The sequence below is a fragment of the Mustela erminea genome, chromosome 11 (assembly GCF_009829155.1).
Source record: "Mustela erminea isolate mMusErm1 chromosome 11, mMusErm1.Pri, whole genome shotgun sequence".
NCBI classification, from domain to species: Eukaryota; Metazoa; Chordata; class Mammalia; order Carnivora; family Mustelidae; genus Mustela; species Mustela erminea.
In genome coordinates, this window is record NC_045624.1 from 97,412,440 (window position 1) to 97,437,423 (window position 24,984).

General features: G+C 45.2%; 1 protein-coding gene across 2 annotated transcripts in view; it reads right to left on the minus strand.

Moving 5' to 3' along the window:
• The window catches only part of COBL (cordon-bleu WH2 repeat protein), a 255,236-nt gene that overhangs the window by 85,515 nt on the left and 144,737 nt on the right, over positions 1 to 24,984 (minus strand). For both annotated transcript variants that reach the window (XM_032304816.1, XM_032304817.1), the window contains one exon: positions 24,446 to 24,628. In XM_032304816.1, coding sequence (XP_032160707.1) covers positions 24,446 to 24,628 — 183 coding nt within the window. The remainder of the gene's footprint in view (positions 1 to 24,445; positions 24,629 to 24,984) is intronic.

The following is a 24,984-nucleotide window of genomic DNA, read 5'->3' on the forward strand; positions in this document are numbered from 1 at the left end:
GATTCATCGATTTAATCTGACCTGAAGGAAAGTAATACAGTCAAGAGCACAAGGGACCATGGGGTCATCCGCCCCATCTCGCTGAAGAACACTTTCTAGAACTGGGTCGGCATCAGTGACAGGTTCTGCCACTAACGGTCACCAGATAGAGGGAGATGTCGGGGTGGTTCTCCCCTTGCCACAGAAAGAAGTCTGTGGAATTTTCGTTTCTGTTACAGACGCGGGAGGATGGGGGCCGTGAACAAACAGATAATCTGCTTTTTCACTGAACGTGAAACACAAAATTGGGCTCACCAGCAGCCTAACCTGGATGTTTTCCTCCAAATGACACATCAACCACTCTGTCCCCGCACACACGTGTCCTGACGCACAGCCTCTGCAGCACCGCCCCTGCCTGGACCATCACGCGGTCAACGCCTGGAGCGTGCGTGTTCCAGACCATCACGCGGTCAACTCCTTCCAAGCCTTCCGTTGTCCGCACAGTGAGGGGCGTCACCACCTCAGAATCCGCATCAGTCACCCTGTTCCATCACCAGCTCACTTTCCTCATTGTCCTCCCATCTAGAAAAACTATTTGTTGGTTCTCTGGTTTATTTCCCGGATCCCGCCGACACCAGCGCCCTGAGAGCAGCCCACGATCTGCCCGAAGCACGAGCAGGCTCTCGAGATGTGCGGCGGAACGAGAGAGCGCACATGCTCCTGGGACGCGTGTTTGCAGAGACTGCCGTTGCCCGGTACTCCCGGTGCTGGGGCGTCCGTTTGGGTCAGCGTGGAATGCTGCATTTTTTCAATGAATTTGTCCATTTCATGTAAGTTTTCCAAATTGCTTGGATCAAGTCCACACCATTTCCTTACCCTCTCTTTAATGTTCATAGAACTGTATTCACAGGTCGATTTTCTTTTTTCGTCCGGGTGATTTATGTTCCCTCTGCTTTTTAAGACCGGTCTAGAGAGGGGCGGAACATTTGGTGCAACACCTTGAAGAAACAGCTCGGGCTTCATTTAATTTCTCTGTTATCTTCTTAGTTTCGTTTTCACTGATTCCTACTCTTTATTTTCTCCTTTTTTTCCCCCTTAGGGTTTATTTTGTTCTACTTTCTCTAGCTGCATAAGAGAGAACCTTAAGTCTTTGATTTTAATTTTCCTTCTTGTCTGATACATACCTTTAAGGTTATAGGGCTCCCCATAAGCACTGCTCTAGTTGCATCCCATAAATTTAAATAAGCTGTATTTTCATTTTTATTCAGGCCCTTGAATGACATGAGTTTGAAATGCATGGGTTCACGTATATGCAGATGTTTTCCAATAAATTACTGGGAAAATTTGTGGAGATCTGCAGTGATCTGGAGAACTTCACAGATGAACTACATGGCCTAGAAATACTGAAAAAATTAAGAAAAACTTAGGTATGTCATTAATGAATATGTGTAGATTATTAGCCTATTTTTTATTTACTACAATAGGATATACACAAATCTATTATAAAAAGTTAAAATTTGTCAAGATTGACACACCCACTTACAGACTGTATGTGGCGTGATTCACAGTTGAGAGAAATGTAAACATAAAAAATGCAGGATCAATGGTATGGTAATAATTTTGTAGCCACCTGCTGTTGTATCTTGTTGAGCTCATGTGTTGGGATTAAAACGCCACTATGAAGCTAACCATCCCTGCCTGAGCAGATTGTCTCTCTGGTAAATCCCTACTAATAGGTAAATTTCAAGAGTCAAAAGTTATACTTCTGTTTTCAACTGCACCGCGGTCCTTTATAACCCTTCTTCTTTGCCTTGGGTCATTCATTTTTATTGTTTTATTATTTATATAATTTATTTTTTCCAGCTTTATTAGATAGAATTAACATATAACATTGCATACATTTAAGGTGTATGATGTCAAGATTTGATGTTTATATTGTGAAATGGATAGTTAACATATCCTTATGTTCATACGTAATTTTTTTTTTTTGTGAGAACATTTAAATCTTAGCAACTTGCAAATATGTAATATAGATTTTGTTTTGTTTTGTTTTTGAGAGAGTGAGTGGCAGGGAGGGGCAGAGGAAGAGAGGGAATCTTAAGCAGACTGTACACCTAGGGCGGAGCCGGACATGGGACTCGATCTCCGAACCCTGAGATTATGACTTGGGTCAAAGTCAAGACTTGGACGTCTAATTGACTGAGCCATCCAGGCACCTATAATATAGTATTTTTAAGTATAGTCACCCTACTATACTTTCAAACCCAGAACTTATCCTTCTTATTACTGGAACTTTGTACCCCTTGACCACCTTCAACCACCCACCAGCCCCTCTCTCCTTACCCGCCAGCAACCAGCAACCCACTATTTCTATGCAACTTTTGTTTGTTTTGAGAGTCCAGATAAAAGTGAAATAATACAGTATTTGTCTCTCCCTGTGACATTTTACTTAGCATAATACCCTCCGGCCAGGCTCATCCATGTTGTTGCAAAGGCCAGGATTTCTTTCTTTCTTTTTTTTTTTTTGGTGGGGGAATAGTACTCCAATGTGTAGATATGTGACATATTTCATCCATTCATTCACCCACAGACTTTGGTTGTTTCCATGTCTTAGCTATCATAAATAATGCTATAATAGACATGGTAGATGGAGAAACTTTTTCAAAGACCTGATTCCATTTTTTTTTCCCCCAGAAATATACCCCAATGTGGGATGGCTGGGGTCATACCGATATTCCGCTTTTAATTTTTGGAGGAACCTCCATTCTGTTTCCAGAGTGGCTGGATAGTACATGAGGGTTTCCCTTTCTCCACATTCTTGCCAATACTTGTTAATTTCAACTTCTTGATGAGATTCTTTTATCATCATCATCATCATCATCATCATCATCATCATGAGGTAGGCTCCATGCCCAAAGTGGGTCTTGAACTCATGACCCTGACATTCAGAGATTGGGAGTTGCATTCTCTACCGACTGAGCAAGAAAAGTGCCCTCATAATAGCTACCCATGATGAGGTGATAACCTCATTGTGGTTTTCATTTGTATTTCCCAGATGACTAGTGATATTGAACATCTTTTCATAAACCTGCTGCCATCTGTATGTCTTCTTTGAAAAAAATGTCTGTTCAAGTCCTTTGCCCATTTTTTAGTTGGATTTTTTTTTTTTTTTGCTATTGAGTCATGTGAGTGCCTTATATATTTAGATATGAACCCATCAGACATATAATTTGCAATTATTTTCTCTCATTCTATAGGTTGCCCTTTTGCTTTGTTGATTGGGCTTCCTCTGTTGTGCCACTTTTTTTTAGTTTGATAAAATTCCACTTATTTAACTCTGCTTTTGTGGCCTTTGCTTTTGATGTCATACCCCAAAAAAACTCTGCCCAGTATCAAGGAGCATTTTCCCTGTTTTCTTATTGTAGTTTCATGGTTTCAGGTTTTACATTTAAGTCTTTGATATCTTTTGAGTTGATGTTTGTATATGGGTTGAGATTAAAGTCTGATTTCTTTCTTCTGTATGTGAATATCCTGTTTTCCCATCACCATTTATGGGAGACTATCTTTTTCCATCATGTGACCCTTCTTGAAGATTACTTGACTGGGTTTTCAGATGCATGGATTTATTTGGGGGCTCTCTATTCTGTTCCACTGGTTTATATGTTTGTTTTTATGCCAGTACCATACTGTTTGATTACTACTGTTATGTAATACATTTTCAAATCCAGAAGTGTGATGGTTCATTTTTTTTTCTTTTTCTTCTTCTTCTCCTCTTCCCCTCTCCCTCCTTCTCCTTCTTTTCTTCTCAAGATTGCTTTGGCCACTCAGTCTTGTGGTTCCATATGAACATTAAGATTGCTTTTTCTATTTCTGGAAACAACATTAGGATTTTGATAGGGATTGCAGTATTTGTATCTGTAGATCACTGCACAGTATGGACATTTTAACAATATTAATTCTTCCAATCCATGAACATGGGTGCCCTTCCATTTATCTGTGTCTTCTTTAATTTCCTTCATCAGTGTTACAATTTTCAGTGTGCAAGTCTTTCATTTCTTCAGTAAGTTTATTCCTAAGTATTTTATTCTTTTTGTTGCTATTATGAATGGTATTATTTTTTAAATTTCCATTTTGGATAGTTTATTGATATAGAAGTGTGGCTGGCTGATTTTGCATGTTGATTTTATATTCTGCAGCTTTACTATATTTATTAGTTGTATTAGTTTTTTTGTTGTTTTTGTTGGGTCTTTAGAGTTTTATTCATATATGATCATGTCATCTGCAAGAAGATAATTTTACTTCTTCCTTTCTTATTTGGATTTTATTTCTTTTTCTTGTCTAATTGCTCTGGTTAGGACGTCTATGTTAAACAGACATGGTTTAAGTGGGCGTCCTTGCCCTGTACTGGATCTTACAGAGAAATTTTTAAGATTTTCCTTGTTGACTCTCATGTTAGATGTGGGCTTCTTATATATGGCCTTCAATGTGTGAAGTTCCTTCTATACCTATTTTGTTGAGAGTTTTAATCTAAATGAATGTTAAACTTTGTCAAATTCTTTTTCTTCCTCTACTGAGATGACCATGTATTTTTTTTGCTTTTGCTTTATTAATGTGGCACATGACACTCACTGATTTGCACATGTGCACCATTCTTGTACCCCAGGGACAAATTTCACCCAGTTGTGGTTTATAAGCTTTTGAATGTACTGTTGAATGTAATTTGCTAGTACTGCATTAAGGATTTTTGGACCTATGTTTATCGAAGATGTTGGCCTATAGTTTTCTTGCAGTGTCTTTGGCTCTAGTATCAGAGTGATACAAGCCATATGGAAATAATTTGGATGTGTTCCCTCTTCTGTTTTTTAAAAGGGTTTAAGATGGATTGGTATGAATTCTTCTTTGAATTTTTGGTAGAATTCATCCATTGAACAATCTGGTCCTGGGATTTTCTTTGTCAAGAGGTTTGTGATTACTAGTTAAATCTCCTTATTTATTATTGGGGTGAATACATTTTTAAAATCCAAAGTAAAGTAAGAAAAAAAAATAGAGGGACAACCAGAAAACAAATAATAAGCTAGTATACCTAAATCTGATCATATGACCAATTACATGAAATGGTAGCAGACTAAACATTACAGTTAAAGAACAATGTCTAGATTGTCAGAATAGATAAAATGCTATCTACAAGAAAATTATTTTATTATTTTTTTAAAAATTTTATTTATTTATTTGACAGAGAGAGACACAGTGAGAGAGGGAACACAAGTAGGGGAGTGGAAGAGAGAGAAGCAGGCTTCCCACCGAGCAGGGAACCCAATGCGAGGCTCGATTCCAGGACCCTGGGATCATGATCTGAGTCAAAAGCAGATGCTTAACGACTGAACCACCCAGGTGCCACAAGAAAATTATTTTAAATAAAAAGAAAATTGTTTTAAATAAAAAGAAATTGAATAGGTAAAAAAAGATACTATGTAAAGAGTAAGCACAGGAGGCTGGGCTGGCTATATGAATGATAAATAAAACAGAGTTTAAAAAAAGAATATTACCAGAGTTACAGAAGCACAATTCATAATCATAAAGGAGTCAGTGTATCAGGAAGTTTTAGTAATCATATATGTGTATGTGCCCAAATATAGCTTCAAAATACACGAAGCAAAAATTGACAGAATTAGAGTGAGAAACAGGTAAGTCTGCAATCACATTGGAAAATAACAGTTTAGTGGGGGAAAAATTCACTGGTTTTTTAGCTATACTCTAGGCATTATTTGTTATTAATGGCTGCTATGAGGAATATAATATGTATCCTGAACAAAAGTTCATTTAGATTAAGTCATTTAGATTAAGTATTAATACTTTATGTAAAATGTAGATACCTTGCAATCACATAGATGCATTTATCCTGTCCTTCTATATTTTATTTTATTTTTTTTAAAGAAGAAATACTAGATTTTTTTTTAAAGATTTTATTTATTTATTTGAGAGAAAGAGAGAAAGAGCACATGTAAGTAAGGGAAGCAGCAGCCTGAGGGAGAGGGAGAAGCAGGCTTTCCACTGAGCAAGGAGCCTGACATGGGGCTTGATCCCAGGACGCTGGGATTATGACCTGAGCTGAAGGCAGACCCTTAATGACTAAGCCACCCTGGCTCCCTGTGTCCTTCTATATTTTGTTATAGTTGGCATTTATACAACACTTGCATATACTATAACTTCAAAAGACATCAACCAGTCTTTTATATTAGCTCAGACTTTTACCATTTTTTTAAAATATATTCTTCATTCCCTTCCAAAATTCCAAGATTCATTTGATATTACTTTCCTTCAATATGAAATTTTCCTTTAGTGTTTTCTTTGTGCATGTCTGGTAGCAATACATTCTTTATCTTTTTTTTTTTTTTTTCTAAATCTAAAGTCGTCTTCCTTTCTGTCTGAAGTTGTCTTCACTCTTGAAGGGTATTTTGCTGGATTCTGAATACACTGACAGTAGTTCATGTCTCTTAGCACTGTGAAGACCATGTTCCACTATTTCCTAGCTTCCATTGTTTCTGATGATAAACTCACCAGTTTTTAAAATACGTTATTTTTCTCTAGTTGTTCCTAAGACTTTTCTCCTGAAGTCTGTTTTTAAGCAATTTCTCTATGACATACATAAGTATAGTTTGCTTGTTGTTTAAAATTTGGTTTGGATTCATTAAACTTTTAAATCTGTCAATGTATATCTTTCACAAAATTTGGGAAACCTCTGGCCCTTGTTTCTTTAAATATAGATATTTTTTATTCTGGGGCTTTATTGACAAACATCAGAGATTTTGGTAGTTTCCACACATCTGTGAGGATTTATTTTTTTTCTTTTCCTGTCTCCCTTTTAAAAAATATTTTTAAAATTTATTTGAGAGGGAGAGAGATCACAAGTAGGCAGAGAGGCAGGCAGGGAGAGAGTGGGGGAAGTAGGCTCCCCGCTCAGCAGAGAGCCCAATGTGGGGCTTGATCCCAGGACCCTGAGACCATGACCTGAGTCAAAGGCAGAGCCACCCAGGCATCCCTTTTCTGTCTCTTTTTAAAAATTAGGGAATTTCTATTGATTTATCTTCAACCTCACTCCTTTTATTTATTTTTTTGTTACCTTCATTCTGCTGTTAAGCCCATCCAGTGACATTCTTATTTAAATCACTGTGTTTTCCCACTTTAGAATTTCCATTTGGTTCTTTTTAAAGGTTCTTATTATTTCCTGAGGTTTTTTTTCCATTTTATAAGCATATTTTTCATTTTGTTAAATGTATTTACAAGTGACATCAATTTTTTTGTCTGCTGAATCTAACACCTGGGTCGTCATCTCCAGGTTGGTTTTGTTAACTGTCTCCTTTTTCACAGGAACAGATAATTTTTTCCTGGTTTTTCATATATTTACTAATTTTGGCTTATATCCTGCCCATTGCAAATGTTATGCTTATAACATATTGCATTCTCTTATATTCTTATAATAAGTAGTAATTCTTTTTGTTTTAGGAGGCAAAAAGCTAAATGGACTCTCAGTAAAAATTCTGTCCCTTGGTTGGCAATTCAAATCTTGGTTCAGTTTTTTTACTCTTAGCTTAGCCAGTTGGTGCCTGACCCTTGAATGCATGATTCAAGGCTCAGCCTGAGATTTGGACAGAACTTACCCAGAAATTTTCTGCTCTCTGGCTCTCTCCTTTCTGATATTCTTCCCCCCACTTTCCAGAGGCTGGTGGCCACCATGAATTCTGATCCAGGTCTTTCAGACCAGGAAACCTGGTGGTCATGGATTACTTTCTTGAGTCTATATAGAATCTATTGAATATATATTAATGTTCTCTTGCTACATCACACATTAACATAAACATAGTAGTTTAAATACACACACATTTGTATCTCGTAGTTCCTAATGGTCAGCAGTCCAAGCATGGATAAGCTGAGTCTTCTACTTAGGTCTCACAAAGCTGTAGTGAAGGTATTATTCAGGCTGTATTCCCATCTGGAATATCGAGTTTCAAGCTTACTGAGATTGTTGGAAGAGTTTCTGTCCCTGCAGCTGTTTGACTGAGAGACCTGGCTTCTTACTATGGACTGGGGGTCGTTCTCAGAAGCCAGAGACCATCTGCATTTCCCTATCACACAGTCCACATCACATGCAGTTCATGTCATGAGTGTTGGCTTGTCTGAGGTCAGCAGAGGAATCACTCCCTCTGGTCTGCTAAGATAGAATCTTATAGAGCAAAATGTAATCAAGGGAGTGACATCCCATCAACTTTACCTTATAATGGAACCTAATCAGGTCAGTGACATCCATATTCCATGGGTCAGAGAGAAGTTGCAGGTCCCAGTGTGCCCAAAGAGGGGGGATCATACAAGGATGTGCATCACTGAAGGCCAGTTAGGGTATGTTGGCCACCAGGACCAGAAGTCTATTTTACAGACTTATAATTCAGGGCTTTCAGAGATAAAGTAACTTCTCCAGGCTTATAGGTTAAAGGTTAGAGTTGATGTCACCTTGGGTTCAAATCCAGGCACAGCCTCCATCCAGGTACACCGCATACATGTGAACAAGCAAAGCTATGCTCTATACCATGGGAAGAGAGTCTGGATTCAGCCACAGAGAAGCAGTCATGAAAGAAGCAGGACATCTGCAAATCACTGCTTTCCAGTCTCCTGGGAGTCACGTGAGATACCTCATCAATGTCTGCGACTCAGAACTCTCTCAGACATGACATTGGCCTCCAAACACCCAGAGTCACCCCAAAGCTTTTTATTTCCTCATATATATTTAAAGTCCCCAGAGAGTAGTATGTCACACCAGAAAGTTCCAGAAATAACACACCTGGATTCAGGAAAATCAAAATATTAAAACCATCTATTGAAAACATAAGAACAGTATCTGGCAAATAAAGATGACCTCTGTCTGGTTATAAATCAAGTTTCTCTGGTGATTTCATCATTTCTCTTAAGTTACCATAGTCGTCAGGGTCTATATTCCAAAATCTGTTGTAATTCTAATGATGTGCATGAGAACAGTTTCTAATAGTTGCTATCAGGACATAGCTCAGTCCTAATGGAATTATTACTTTCCTAAATAAGAGTTGTAAAGCATCTATCTGAGAATCAAGTTCTTTTCGAGAAACTATAACTTCCTGGCTGGCTTTTGTGGGCACCTCCATTAACCTTGGGCCCTTGTTTATAAAGTCAATGAAGATCCTGTTCTGGATTTGCAGAAGGCCCTTTCACCTCTAAAATTAGAAACTGTGTCTTAAGCCTCTCTATGTTAATATGGAAACTGGAAAGTAAGTAAAGTTCATAAAGGAAAAAGTAAGATTGTGTATCTCAAATACAGGTCAATTATCTGTTGCACTAATGCCTTTGCAGTCAACAACCCATGTGCCCCGCCCCCCAACCTAAACGGGCAGAGGCTGATAGTCATTATCTCAGTGTTTCCCAAGTTATTCCCTGGGTAAGGCTGTTCACTTAAAAAGACTATTTATCTATGAAGGGCTTCACATATTTGAAAATCTGTGCTAATTTTGCAAGCTCTGCTACAAGTTCTATTAATACACTAGCCTTCCCAAACTACCTTGGTTAAGTAGAGAGGTATGGGTGTTATCCTTATCCTACTTTTGAGGAAACAGGACCCAGGACAGTTGATTGGCAAGTCCTTTCGGGTGACCTGTCCAAAGTTATACAGATGGCAAATGGATGAGAAAGACCATACAACGGCCAAGTGAACAGATCTCATTTAAATACACAAAGTCTTCTTTTTCCCTCAGCAAAGACACATGCCATGCTTTCAGATTTCTTGCTGGAGTCCTTTTTTGGTGACCTTTACATAGGAGACAAAGAAAATAGTAAATAGGGTAGTATGGGGAAAAAAAAGAGAGAGAGAGAAAACTCCAGAGCCCTTTGTAACTCTAGCCTGAGTGGACCAGAGAGGAACGTGACAATGTTGTCCAAACGATGTGACGTGAAGAAGGGAGAAAGTACATGGAGTGGGAGGTGAAGGATTTACAGTGTAAGTTATTTCACTGGCAAATAAATCTACCCACGAAAAGTGTCTTAGGATCAGTGAACCTTCACTGAAAATTTTTGACTCAGTAGAGCACCTGGGTGGCTCAGCTGGTGAAGCATCTGCCTTTGGCTCAGGTCATGATCTCAGGGTCCTGGGATGGAGTTCCGCATCGGGCTCCCTGCTCAGTAGGGAGTCTGCTTCTCCCTCTGCCCCTCACTCTGCTTGTGCTCTCTCTCTCAAATAAATAACCAAAATCTTTTTTTCATAAAAAAATATTTCATTAAAGAATTTACCTTTTAAAGGAAATGGTGAAATCACTTATCAATAATCATTTATTTTTAAGGGGTGAATCACTATTCTCTTTAGTTAATTTAATTGCATAAAATATATGAAATATAAAAAATAAATTTTTATTTAAATATGATTAATTAACAAGTAGTGTATTATTAGTTTCAGAGGAAAAGAAATTTTAAGTATGTGGTTCAGTAGCGTTAGGCACATTCCAAGTGTATAACCAACCTCTAGAACTCTTCATCTTGCAAAATGGAAAGTCAGTGCTCACAGAACAACTCCTTATTCTCTGTCCCCCAGCCCCTGGAAGCCAGCAGTATACTTTGTGGCTCTATGATTCTGATGACTCTAGGGATCTCATGTAGGTGGACTCACACTGTATTTGTGTTTTGGGGATGGGCTTCTATCACTTAGCACAGTATCAAGGGTCACAGCAGGTGTCAGGACGTCTTTCCTTTTTAAGGCCAAATGATACCCGCTGTATGGGTCTACCGCATTTGCTATCCTTTTCTCCATTTTGGGAGCTCAGGTTGCTTCTGTCTCTTGGCTGTCGTGAATAATGCTGCCAACAGCTTGGGGGTGAAAATATCTGGCGACTCCATTTCTTTTGGTTATATACCCCAAAGTGGAAGTGCTGGATTGTACGGTAATTCTTTTTAAAATTTTTTCAAGAATTGCCGTACTGGTTTTCATAGTGGCTGCACTATTTCACATTCCCACCAAGAGTGCACAAAGGTTCTAATTTCCCCACGGCTTGGGCCACAGCTGTTATTTTCTGTTTTGGGTTTTTTGTTTGTTTGTTTGGTTTGATAGAAGCCATCCTAATGGGGTGTGAGGACTTGTCTCGTCTTGGTTTAGGTTTGTAATTCCCTCATCATTAGTGATGCCGAGCACCTTTCCTGGGCTTACAGGCCGTCTGCATCTTTTCTTCATAGAAATGTCTATCCAAGTCTTTTGCTTATTTTTGAGTTAATTCTTATTGTTGCCTTATATGCCTTCTTTATGTATTCTGAATATTAACACTTTATCAGATATATGATTGGCAACTATTTTCTCCCATTGTAGGTTTTCTGGTCACCCTGTTGATTGCGTCCTTTGATACAGACAAGTACAGCTTTGCAGAGACTCACACTATGTGAAGTTGCCTGAGAAATAAATCAAATGTTTCTAAACAGAAGGGCAAGTAAGCACAACGCAGCCAGACCAGAGAAGGCTGGGAAGGAAGTTTAAGACCAAGTGGGGCTGCCCTTGGCTCTGCCCTTGGTGTTGGTTCCAAAGGCCCGATGATGCCTCCAAGAGAGGAATTAGGGTCTTTTACATGAAAAATTTATAAAACCCACTGTTCTGATTGTTGGGTATCAGGGTGAATGGAAAGAGTCCTAAAAATATTCAGATACAAAGAAGCAACATGCAAAGGTAAGAAAAACAATGAAACCACATTTTACCAGGTTCTCTTTATAACAAGAAACACATAGACCGTTGGTTACCATGATCGACAGCCAAAAGTGACAAGAGGGACAGAGCATGAGGACGAGAACCACACACTTAAACAGTGAACCTGTAAGCCCTGTGAGGCTACCACATAAAGCCCAGCTTCCCTTTCCATTGTGTTAACCCCAACGTGAACCTGGAGGGAAGCAGCAAGCTCACTTTTCATTGTGATGTTATCACAGAGGCCTCCATAAATGTTGCACTTGGACAACAGCTAAAAATACATGAGAATCGAATCTTCAAATAAGCTTGCTTCTGTGGCTGGAAGTGTCGGGGAGGAAAGGGCCCGTAACAAAATGTGGATGTAAAACCATGAAAATAGCTCCCACTTCCTTTCTCTGCAAACTCTCCTCCGCCCTGTGATCTCCACCCGAGGAAGTTCGTCTGTGGCACCGACTGTTTTCCTAGGCTCGGCAAAGGGATGGGACGCTCCAGGTTCACATGGATGTTTGTTTTGATGAAGGAATAAGACTTCCTCTGAACACAATGCAGATCTGCATCTTTGCCTCCTCGCGGAAGAAGGAAACGTCCCAAATAAGCAATCTCCCAGCATTTCCACTTCCCCCAACATTAAAAAAGAAAAAAAAAAAGCAAAAAGCAAAAAACCTGTTCTGCATCATAATACATTTTGTATTCACTTTTCCATTTTTAGGATCTAAACAAAACTTAGACGTGGCTGTTTCTTTCAAGAGGAATGTGCAAATGTATTCTTTAATGTTGTACTACTTTGATGATTTGCTAACCAGGAAGATGTACTTTATATCTGGAACATTTGTTTGTTTGTTTTAAAGACCTCATTTATTTATTTGGAGAGAGAGCACGAGGTGGGGGTAGTGGCAGAGTAGAAGAAGGGTCCCCACTGAGCAGGGAGCCCGACGCAGGACTCGATCCTGGGACTCCAGGATCATGACCTTAGGTGAAGGGAGTTGCTTAACCAACCGGCTGAGCCACCCAGGCATCCCTATCTGCAACATTTGAAGACTCAGTAACAGAATTATGTTCTAAAGTGTTGCCTCAAAAGCAGATCGAGTTAGACGAGGTCCGAAAGAGACTTACACAGTCCCACTTGTTTTATCCTTTCTTCCTGTCAAGACTCCTAAAGCCCCATTACACACTGGAAAAGCGATTTTTGCAAACTGGGTAGAGCCACAAAAATTAAAACAAATATATAAAAGGGTTCCACAGTAGTCCAGCTTCTGCATTTTTGGTTCCGGCAACCCAAACGACATCCAGTCCCCTGACTTGGTCACCCCACCCGGAGAGCAGCAGGTTGGCGTTCCTCAGGACGAGTCTGCCAGGTTTGCTCCATTTCCCCAACAAAAGGCACATACGGAGGTGAACGGATTCTGTCCTGACTCCACCAGATGTTCCCACTGTAGGATCACCTCCATGAGCAGTGGGATGGGCTGTCGAGAAACTGCTCCATGGACTTGGGAGCATGGAGAATTCGCTCTGTGGGACGATAAGGGGATCTGCGGTGCAGAATTGGGGGGGGGGGGTATGTTGTTCTTCCAAGAAGATTTTTAGAATTTTTTTGAAAGATTTATTTATTTTAGACAGAGAGAGAGAGAGAACGCCACACACATGGGGAGGTTCAGAGGGAGAGAGTGAGACTTTAGCGGACTCTGTGCTGAGCACGGAGCCGGATGCGGAGCTCGATCTCATGACCCTGAGGTCATGACCTGACTGAAACCAAGAGTCAGCCGCTTAACTGACTGTGCCCCCTAGGGGCTCCTAGAATTGTTTTTAATTTGGGGGTTTTCGTTCACCCCTAGCAAACACAAGCCTTCTCAGTCAATGGTGAGTAAATGAACATGACCCCTTCCCTCCAGCAGTTTCAAACCTTCTACCCACTTGAGAATCTACGTCACAAGAGAGGAAGGTAGCGTGGTGGTAATGATACACTAGGACCTGCCATCACCTGAGCCCCAGGGCATCTCCTGCTGTGGGGAGAGCTGGGGGATAGAGCTGGGGTTCAAGCCCACGTCTCCCACTCAAACACAATGCCACCCGATGGCCCCACATTTCCCTCTGATCCTATTCCATGCCCACATGGGAGAACTTCCTGCAAGGAAGATGTCTCCGCAGGCTGACTTCTGCCACTTACTGGTGTGGCCCTGGGACCGCTCTTCACCATGGCAGACCTGTGTCCTTGTTGGTACCCTGCAGGCAGGACTAGTGCCTACTTCATGCAGATATCACACAGGTGAGGTTGAATGAGATGCTGACATTTGTGAGGTCTTAGCAGAGTAGCTGAAACACAAGGACTGAGCCATTGCTGGGTCACTGTAATTGTCTTCATGCTGACAATGGGACCAGCTGGCTAAGGACCGGATGACCTGGAAATCTTTCTGTGGCTGAGTGTACTCTGCACGTGGTCGGTGTGGCACAATGGCCTTCAGCGCCCATGGAGCTAACAGTTGAAACCGTACCTGCCTAGATGGATTGTCCTTCTAGGCCAGGACTGTATCCACGATGCATGCCACCTGCTGGGAAGGAATCTAGAAGTGACACTTTCACCCAGCCTTGTCTCTGGCCCCTGGCATGGGAATTAGCAGGTAATCATGAAAAGTAAAGTTGCAAGGGAGATTTCTCCATAGACTGGATGCCTATGCCATAATCTACCCAGACCAGGACCATTCCCTGGTGTTGGGGACATAAGACGTCTGCTCCAGTTAAATACTAAGAGTCTTTAAAGCACTGAATCTTACTTGCTCTTGAATTCTTTATGGCCAAGAAAACTGTGTATAAACAGAAACCCAGCTTACTTTTGTTATGGACTAAATTCTGCACACACTGACCACCCCCCAAATTTGCACCTTGAAATCCTAATCTCCGTACCTCGGAATGTGACTGTATTTGGTGAGAGGGTCTTTAAAGAGCTGATTAAATCAAAACGAGGCCATTAGGGCGATTCCCATATTTCTTGTAGAAGAGGGAGAGACCCGTGCATGTGCGTCGGGAAGGCCATGCGAGCACATGGGACAGAGTCGACCATCTCTAAGCCTTGAGAGGCCTCAGGAACTACTACACGTTCCACAAAGCCTTTCCTCAGACAGGGCCTTGGGCAAGCCAGTCACACTCGGCACGCTTGTGCCCTATGAAGAGGAGCCCACAGTCCCTGTAAGAGCGGCTATGACAGCGTAAGGTGACGTGGCATTGCCTTGCCAGGCGAGCACGTGAGTGCCACATAGTGTTTCCCCACATCGTCATGCCAGCACCCCAGCTCTGCCTCATGAGAGACTCTTTTCTATAGTCCATGAAGACAAGCATTTCTAGAATAGTGGGCCCATGCACTGGTCCCGTTCTGTCCTCTGGACGTAGCCTCTACTCAGGGCAGGAACTCATCACATCCCAGTGAGCCTTTACATTCCTCTGCTTAAGTATCCTCATTTCTGCTATTTTTAGACTTTCCAGTTTCTAGAATGTTCTCTCCCTGGCATATTTTCATTTTTTTCCTCTCAAAATGTGGTGTCAAGACACTGTCCCCCCAGCAGACAAGTCGTGTGGGACCAGAGCCACCTCTCCCCCAGCATCACGCTACTGTAGACACTTCCCAGACTCAAATGACTCCTGGCTCCCCCAAAATGCCTGTGCCTTTTCCTCATCTGCAGCCATTCTAGCACCAGAAATCTAGGGGCGCCAGGTTCAGCCTTGGATTGGAGCCCATGGAGCAGCCTCCATAGGACCTGGGTGTGGGGTTACACTTGTCCAGAGCCTACAACACGGGGGACACGGGAGCGACGGAGCTAGGGGCTGTTAGAGACACTGACGCCCCCTCAGCCTCGAATGTCACCTCACTTAGGATCACTCTGGGTCCTGGCAGGCTTCCTGCCTAGTTGCCCCCAGCATCTGAGCCTCCGGTGGATATGCACACCATGTGAGCCATCGAGCTCAAGACCCATTCTCCCTGTGTGTGTCACCGGAGGCCTTCCAGGTAGACAACAGTCCATTTATCATGGCTGAAGAGAAGCCACGCAGCTCGCAGCCCCTTCTGTCATCAGCCTCCACTCGTCTGTTTATGAAACGCTCAGTGATGGGAGACTGCACACCAGGCACTGTGCGTGGGGCTGGGACCTACCGGGAACAGGTCATTGTCCCTGGTCAGGATTCAGCCAAGTGGATGGCCGAGTCTACACTGCGTGCTCAAGGCCGTAGGGACAGGGACGGTCGCTGAGGCTCTGCAGAAGGGCACCTTACTGACCTCTGCTGAGAGACCCTCTGAGGAGAGTGACAGGCCACTACAAAGTGACTGAAGTGGAAAATCCCAAATGCTATAAAATGTCCTACAAGTCACAGTGTCCGGGGGATCGCGCATCATGCCCGCAGACAGGGACAGGGGCTATGGAGAGGGGAATGCACTCCCCCCCACCGCCAGCCCATCAGACAGTTGCCTCCAACCCAAATGCACGAGACAATGTGCCTGGGAGAAGTCGGCTTTTATCCTGAGAGAAACCTCAACAGCAGGGAACAAACACATCACAGAAGTTTTGCACTCTGCGAAAAGGAAAACGCTTTTTTTTTTCCCCATAGGAAGTCACTGGTTCCACCTGCTTTGGGTGAAAAGGGGGGGAGGGGGCCTTCTATGGGGAGGGGTGCTCTGCCTGCCTTTTGTTGATGAAGCCTGTTTTATAAATAAAGAAACACTCACGGTGGGCCCAGAAACAAACACACAGAGAAAGCCAAAGGCCTCAATCTCCCTGCCTGCCTGCCAAGGACAGGGTAGGGCTGGCGGGAGGAGGACAGGGACAGAGAGGGTCTTCCCTGCTGGTGACCGGGTGGTGGAAGGGACCATTTGCAGCCAATCCACCCCCTGAGGGAGAGACGCTCTGCTGAGTTACCAACTTGCAGCTCCAAGACACAAAGGGCTAAGCCCTGGCCTCCTCCTGACCTTCAGAGGAGGGCCGGCAAAGCCACGCGGGAAGGAAATAGAAACTCGGCGCTCCCACAGTATTCCAGAACATTAAAGTGCGCCGCGCAGTCAGCAGCGGGGAGCTGGAAAGTCCCCTGTCACCCCTGAGAGGAAGCCTGGCAGCTGCCCTGGGATTGTAAGGATGTCTGATCAAACCCTGGGATGAGTCCCTGACACGCAGGGCTCCCCACCTGGATGCCGGCTCTGCCTCCTCACTAAGGCCTGTGTGTCGCTGACAAAGTCACAGACAGAACGTGGCCGCCCGAGGCACACTGACCTCCACAGGTCTGCCTCTGCAGGTCGGGGCACAGGCCCCAGCCCCCCTCCCCCAATTTAGAAGGGTCCCCATGCAAAGTGGAGGATGCCCAGTGGGTCTGAGCCCTTGGCTGTGCCGTCTCAACTAGTAAACTCTCCAGGGGTCTGTGCGGATGAGGCCAACAATTCAGGCAGCCTTACGGACAGAGGAAGAGAGCCAAACACACAGAGAGATACACACGTGTCCGGGCATGGGTTATTCTCCAAGAAAACCAGAGACACACAGAAAGGAGGTGGGGAGGGGGAAGGCAAGAGAAGAGAGAGGTTCCCTCTCTGCTGCTTCCCTTGGTAGCCTTCCATTTGTCTCCAGACTGCCGGAGGCTCCTGAACCCACTTAACAGATGAGAAATGTACTACGGGGCAGGGTCGCACCCGTGGCTCCTTCCCTTCCCCTGGGCTGCAGGTGCCCCATTCTGCTCATCCTCATGGAGCGCAGGTGAGCAGGGGAAGGTGTGTATGTGTGTGTGCGTGAGTGTGCGTGTCCCATCTTCAGAGGCTGACCACTCCCGGGAGTCCCTGTCTGCGCAGCAGCTCCTGCCCACAGAGGCTCCTCCATGCCTGTTTCCACACACAGTCCTCCGCCCGTCTACACTGGAGGGTCATTTTCAGCTCTGGCATCTGGCAGAAGCTTGCACCTGTTGGGCTCATTCGCAGTCTCTTCCTGCAGTGAAGAGCAAATAGTACGGGTTCTGGGCCAATCTGTCGCCATTTCTAAGTAGTCTCTGTGAGCAGGGCAACTCATTACCCTTCACATTCTATTTTGAAATCAGTGGTTTTGACTTAGAGAGGACCCGTCTTCGCATGCCTGATAAATGAATTATGTATGCACAAAGTGAAAGTGTTCACCAATGTGCTGACACCATGTTAGACCCTGAGACATGCCAGTGAGTCCAGAAGCGATGTCCCCTGCCTCTGGGCTTCCGTGTCAGAACTGGAAGAGAAACAGGACAGAACAGGAGATGGCACAGACTGGGACCAGAGGATGGACGGTCAAGGAGGCCTTGATGGAGATGTGACCTCTAAGCAGGGTGTGTGTGAGGGGAGAACGTGACGCAGGCCCCGTGGACAGGACAAGTTAAAGGTCTTTTTGGGCAGGGCGTGAGGGGCACCAGCAGAGGAGCTGGGCCCGGAGCGTGGAGGCTGGCAGGGCGAGGTAAGAAGTGGGGTTATTCTCCAGTGTATGCAAAGGGGAGACGAGCCCCCGCTTCTGGTATGGCAAGTGTTGCCTAGTAGTGTCTGCAGTCGGAGGGGAGGGGTGGAAGTGGGGACCACGGAAGAGGCTGCTGCAGTGGTTGTCGTCCCAGGGGAGCGGGAGAGCCTGGACCAGGGTGCTAAGGTGGGTGAAGTAGGGGCGGGGGGGAGTGGCTGGCTGCGGGATCAGGCCTTGCTGACTGGGGCGCGACAGAGAGAAGTGAGTCTGCAGACCTGGCCTCATGTCACACAGGGGTCGGTCCAGGTGGGGCCTCTTCCCCTCCTGGGTCCCCGGCATGCGGGCAGATTGAAGGGACCACTCTTCTCTCTTGCGCCAACCTTCAAATCCTGTCTGGTCAGGGCAGCGCTCTGGGAAGCCAGATGCAGGGGCAGCTCCTGTGAGCACTGCCCACACGCCAGAGGTCATCAAAGGTCTTTGATTACTATGAAGAATAATTTTGTAAAAAATATTTTATTTATTTATTTATTTGAGAGAGAGAGAGAGAGAGAGAGAGAGCGAGCGCACGAGCAGGGGGAGTGGGAGAGAGAGAAGTTGACTCTCCACTGAACAGGGAGCCTGACGTGGGACTTGATCCCATGACCTCAGCCGAAGGCAGATGCTTAACCCATTGAGCCACCCAGGCGCCCCTGAAAAGTAATTGAGGAATAATTTTTGAAAAGTCTCTAAGCATCATCCACTTTGCCAGAAACAAATTAACCATCACCATGAGGCAGGACAGAGAACTCAAAGAGGCCTTCACCCCAGGAGGACCTTGGGCATGGCTCCACGGAAATAGGGATCCCATTCGCTCCGACATCCTCAATTTCATAAGCAATGATGTCCGTCCTAACAGCAGAGAGGAGAGCGCATCTAAGTTCACCCCGGTGTGAGGCTGATCCGTGGCCCTGCTTGGTGTGGACTCCCCCGCCCCAGAGCTGCCGGGGCTGCCGTGCTGGGGCCTTTTCTCTGCTGTGGACTGGGACACAGAACGAGATCAGGAACGTGCCAGAATAAGGTGATACACTGTCACAGAAACCGTCAAATGCACACTTTAGCTCTGGATGAAATGTTTCATTGGGTGTATGCTCAGCAAGGTTTTACGATCTCTTGTAATATTCTCATCACCTGATTTTCATGATGTTTCCAGAAATGGAACCTCAAGCGGGAATACTTTTGTCTAATTTCTCACACGTGAAGATTACCCTACCTATTTACACAGTACAAAACGCTGTGTGTTTCTGTGTACATCGCACGAGATACTCAAGGAATGAGTATCAGTTCTCGCTCGTAAGTTTGCAAACCGCAGCTGTTCAACCCAGTTATCAAATACACAAGCAATGTTTCATGGACAAACATACCAGTAACTGATCATAGCACCAAGCTCCCCCATCTCTCATTTTAACAGCCAGTACCACCAGCTCTTTTCATCTCAGTGCAACAAACCTGAGCTTATGTACAAGTGCACTTGTCATGCTGGAAGTTTATGGCGTTGAACGCTTTCTGCAATGAACGCAATAATTCAAGTACTATGGGACAACAGAAGGCCTGGATAGCTAAAATACTTTCTGAATTACTTTTACTTACAATAAAAAAAGGATTTATGGTTGTTACAGGCACAACAGCAGGCATAGAAGAACCATGTGCCGACTGAAAAAATAATGAAGAGCTGTTTATTCTACATTTGTGGAAAATGATAACTCACGTTAGACAGCACAGCATTTTCTAGTAAAAGTCCCACACGTTATTCTTTAATCAACTGACAGAGAGAACAGCGAAAGAAGCCGCTCTGTAGCCAACAAAGTGTTGTACAGAGGCAGAAGTGAGCAAGTGTGATGTACGGGATTGCTTTGATCCTGAACAGGTAAACTGAGTCACCTAATGGATTACTGGCCAGGATTCTACTCCCGTTCTTCTCAGAGAGAGGGCCCCAAAGGCTTGAAGGGATGAGCAACCGTGGCCCGATACTCTAGGACGGTGTGGACTAGTGAACAGGGTGTTCAGTCTGTGACTGACAGCAAAAATGCCACAAGGAGGGTGTGACACCATTTAACAGGTTGAACCTGCCCCAGGGGCATGGCCACTTTCTGCACTGCCTTTGATGTTTGCAGCAGGGCAGAGTTTAATTTATAGGTTTAGTCCCCCACCTGGCTCATGCAGGAGGCTGGCCCTGCCATAAAGGCTTCTCCCAGCACCGCCCAGCCCTCCCTGCCTCAGGCTCCCAGATCCCCTGATACCTGGCTCTCACTCCACCTGTTTGTGTGGTCTGCACACCTCAGGGATGGAGGGGTGGGAGAGGAGGGACTCCGCAAAATCTACAAGCAGTGACAGAGCTGGGATCTGGACTCAGGAAGACACTCCAGGCCCCCTGTTCTGACCTCTACATCATGAACCTGGGAAGGCTGCTTTTAGTGTTCCCATTCTGCAGAGGAGGAAAACGGAGGACCAGAGAGTGACTGGAGAGGGGCCTGTGTGGGCGCCTGTGTCTGCAGCCCCTCTCACAGTCTGAGTCCAGGCTGGTCCCTAGCTGGAGGGGTTGTGACAAGGGACAGGAAGACAAGTCTCCTTGGGGACAGCTGCATACAAAAGGGGTCAGGCCCACACACAGCAGCGGCAAGCAAGGACTGTGCCCTTGATCAGGGCCAGGGACAAGGCACCAGGTCGTCTCAGCACAGAGCGGAGTGAGGACTTTATGGAATCTCAAAAGGAAGGAAAATCCTGTCTGGAAGGGGCAATCCCTCTGTCCCTCCCCTGAGCACTCCTGGGGTCCCAGCAAGAAGAAGCAAGAGCTATTTATCCATCTTAACATCCAACGTCAGGCCCCAGCTAACCCCATGGCGACCTGCACCCAAGTATTATTACATAGCTCGGATTCGTTCATTTCCAGGTAACTTTGCTGCTGGAGACTCTCTGCAGATCGGTTCAGAATATGTACACCACGTGGCCTCTCCACACTGGTTAGTCCCGAGTCTGCGTGGGCGGATCAGGGCGAGGCAGCACATGGCGCGGTGGTTCTCAAAGCGGGGTTTGCCTGGGAACTTGCTGGAACGCCCGTTCTCAGGCCCTGCCCCAGACCTCCTGAATCAGAAACTCTCAGGGCGGAGCTAAGTCAAGTGGGTTTTAACAAGCCGTTTGGGGGTGATTCTGATGTTCACTTAAGTCTGAAAAATACTGACTTAGCATATGGTGCCCTCACATACATATCATTCCTGTCTGAAAGTTCTTCTTGATTAAAACTACATTCAAGGTACCAGGGGAAGGGAAGACGGCTGGCCCAGACAGCGTTTCTCCTCTGGAAAGATAACACGTCTCTTCACCTGTCTTGCCAATTTCTCTGCTAACAGGCCTGCACGAGGACACCGTTAATTTCTTCCATTCGCTCCAACACCTCTGGGAAACACTCTTTGAAAAGTAGGTTCAGAAATTACAAATACCAATGACCATGCCGTGATTATCATCGGGTAACAAACAGGCACGCGAAGACTGTGATTTTGAGAATGTTTCCCAAGAGCCGGGATACAGCTGAAATTGCTCCTCCCCTAAGACCTGAATATGGAAACACCTAATTTTTCAGACCAGAGGATAAGAAAAAAATTTTCTAAAGTAAGAAAAGCGACGCATGTTCCTTTTCCAAAACTAGTCATGTCCTTGAAAAAATAAGCCTTTCCTTTTCATTCAGGATATTGGTGTTAGCAACAGTTGCATATAAATAAGGCTTTCCAAACAAACATCTTATCTTTATATGGAAGGAAGTTCATGAAGAAGGAATTGACGTTTTTCCCCAACAATGACAACAACACATTTTTGGGTTCCTTTCCCAGAAATTAGTAAATAACAAAATACCTTTCATTTAAAAAGGAAAAAAAAAATGGTCCTAGCAAATGCTCAAATTTAATCCATCTGCCACTCATATGCTTTAAAAAGGAGAGGGTTTCTGGGAGCCAATTTCTCCACTCATTCAGTGCCAAATAAAACAGATTTCAGTAAAAAGCTGTTACTGCCTCGCAGGGAACCCTGTTCATTATTCAGGGTATAGAGAACTATTTATTTTTCATTCAGAATTCCTGATTCTCTACCTACTACACATTCTCCCACTCCAGCAGACTTTATCCACTCTGGAGAAGCATGTTAAAATCTGAAAAACACAACAGCTTCTCTGTATGGAAGACTGTTTTACAAAGGCTGGTCGGGCTTCGCATGTCCACACTCTAGCATTAGGGAAACGCAATTCTCATTGAAAACAAACAAATAAACAAACATAAGGAACCATGATCTTGGAATTCATGATTTTCACTGCAAAAGAAACATCCCTCCCAATCGAAAGCAAAAAGACATCGCCACAGGGGACTGCATGGAAAGTGCTAAATGCTAGAAACATGGTCTGCGGGTTATGAAAAAGTTCAGACTCTAAACCCTGGCAAAACAGGGAGGCCCACAGCACACTCACCCCCCAGAGGTCACTGTGCTGTCTTGCCACCCTTTAACCATGCAAGTGTACCAAACGAGGGGCTAGTTGTGCCTAAAGTTCTTCGCATCAAGAGAAGGCTAAGACATCATGGAGACCTCAGAACAATCTCGTGGCATTAGAAAATGCTTAAGAAACACAAAAATCAAAATACTTTCTTCTAAAATACATCGTGTTGCAGGCCTTCCCAACAGATCCGCAGGGCATGGCTGGCGAAGGTCTGGAGGTGGGAATGAGGCCAGGGCAGGGGGGTGGTCTCTGGGAATAAAGATCACCCCTGGAGGGAAAGGGGAAGATTTGCTAAGATTTATGAAGATGAATGGACAGGAGCACCTCAGTGGCCTGGGTGATTAAGTGTCTGACTTGGTTTTGACTCAGATCATGACCTCAGGGTCATGAGATCGAGCCCCTCACTGGGTTCTGAGCTCAGCATGGAGTCTGCTTGGGCCTCTCTCCGTCCCCCCCTGCCCCTCCCCCTGCTTGTATGCTCTCTCTCTCTCCCTCTAAAATAAGTAAGCCTTAGACAAAACAAAAGGACTGATGGAAAAGGAAACGGAGTGAGAAGTCTGTGGCTCCAGAGAGCCCCTCAGGTAACTTCTAAGCATGACTCCGGGCCAAGCCTCCCACCTGGGAGGTACAGGCTTCGTTCCCAGCTTATTTTAAGGGAAGCCATTGTAAGAATGAGTGAAAGAGGGCTCCAGCTAGGACTAGCAGGAAGGTGAAGCATTCAGCTCATATGATGCAAGGACGTGCCAAGGGACACCGAGGCAGAAGGAGAGGACATTAATCCCTTCTATGAGAATAAATGTGGGTTCTAGAATGTTCCTGTTTGCTGTGTGATGTCCCCGCCCCCTACCTGCAGCCTCCGCCAGGAACCTGGAGTGCCCATCACTAGGAAACCTCGCAGCTTCATGAGGAATAATGCATCCTTACCTACTCTGCAGGTTGACTCCGTGTCTCGGCATATGCACGGAGCAGGCCTGCTGGGGGCACTCATCTTCTCCAGGATTCAAAAGCCCACTCCCATCCTGGCCACCCCGGGGGCTGGTCCCTGCCACTGCCCACTCCAATGAGGAAGGATGCTGGAGAATACACAGTATACTTCCCAGGTTGACCATGCTCCACTCCGAGCCACCAGAAGAGGAGCCATGGTCAAGGAGCCACCTGGCCCCCGAGAAGTGAGGTTTGGGGACTTTTACTAGCGTTATACGGTTGCGCAGACACATGCCAAGAGAGAAGGCCAGTTGAGACCCCAGAACCTGGGGACAAAGGCTCATTCCCGTCCACACATAATGACAACTCCTTGCAAAGGGATTAAATTGCTCTAAGATAAATTTAACATGCATGGCTTCATACACATGCAGTCTCCACAAGTGTCCTAGCACACGGACAGTGACTCCTCCCTGCTGTCCTGTGAGTCTGACTTACGCAAATGTCACCTATTGTCCCTTCCCCATACACTCTCCAGATTCTCGCAGTGCCCTGGCGCACGCGTTTTCTCACGAAGCGATCCCGATGATGCCCCAGATTCCAACGCTGAAGAGAGAACAGACACCAGTTGGCAAGCACAAGCCTCTTGGGACTGAAAGCACAAAAGCTTTCCTGCCTCCGGCGGTTGAAGTAACTTCGGGGTCTCACCTTGACTTCTACGGGAAGCTTCACTTTTCACCTCAACGTTCTCCCTGCTAAAACCACCGACTTGAAGGATCGTAGAGCATGCAGGAAACTTCTACAGAGAATCACGCGTCCATCTAGTGGATGCGCTGGTCCTGAGAGCCGCCCTCTGCCTACCTTTTCCGAGATTTTGTCCTGCGCTGGTGGCCCCGCGCCCGGCAGGGTCGGGGGAGGGGGCGCCCGCCGCTTCTTCAAGTCCGACCTCACAGATACCCCTGAGATGTTGCTGAGCGACAGGGATGGGCCCAACGTGACGGAGCGGGAGTTCACTGATGGGGAGTTGGGCGTCGTCAGGCAGCCCTGCGAGGGGAGAGACAGACAGAAAAGCTCATCAGTGCAAGGTGACTTCTCTGGGGGCCAATGCTCCAGCCTGACCCCAACTGCCGAACCGCCCCTCCAAGCCTCTGATGTCATTGCAACCAATGGGCTCGGATGGTCTGTGTTCTCACTTCCCCTCCAGCCGAAGCCGCTGCTGCAAGGTTTATTTTCGTCCCAATGAGGGAACGGTGGATCCTTGCCACCTCTAAGCACACGTACCAGCTGGAACTGGATACTGCTCCTGACCAAAGTGTAGGTGTGAACGCGCCTCCTGAAACCTCAGCCCGTCATAGGAACAAGGTCTTAGGTGCTGAAGAGTGGAAGGGAGAGTCAAGAGG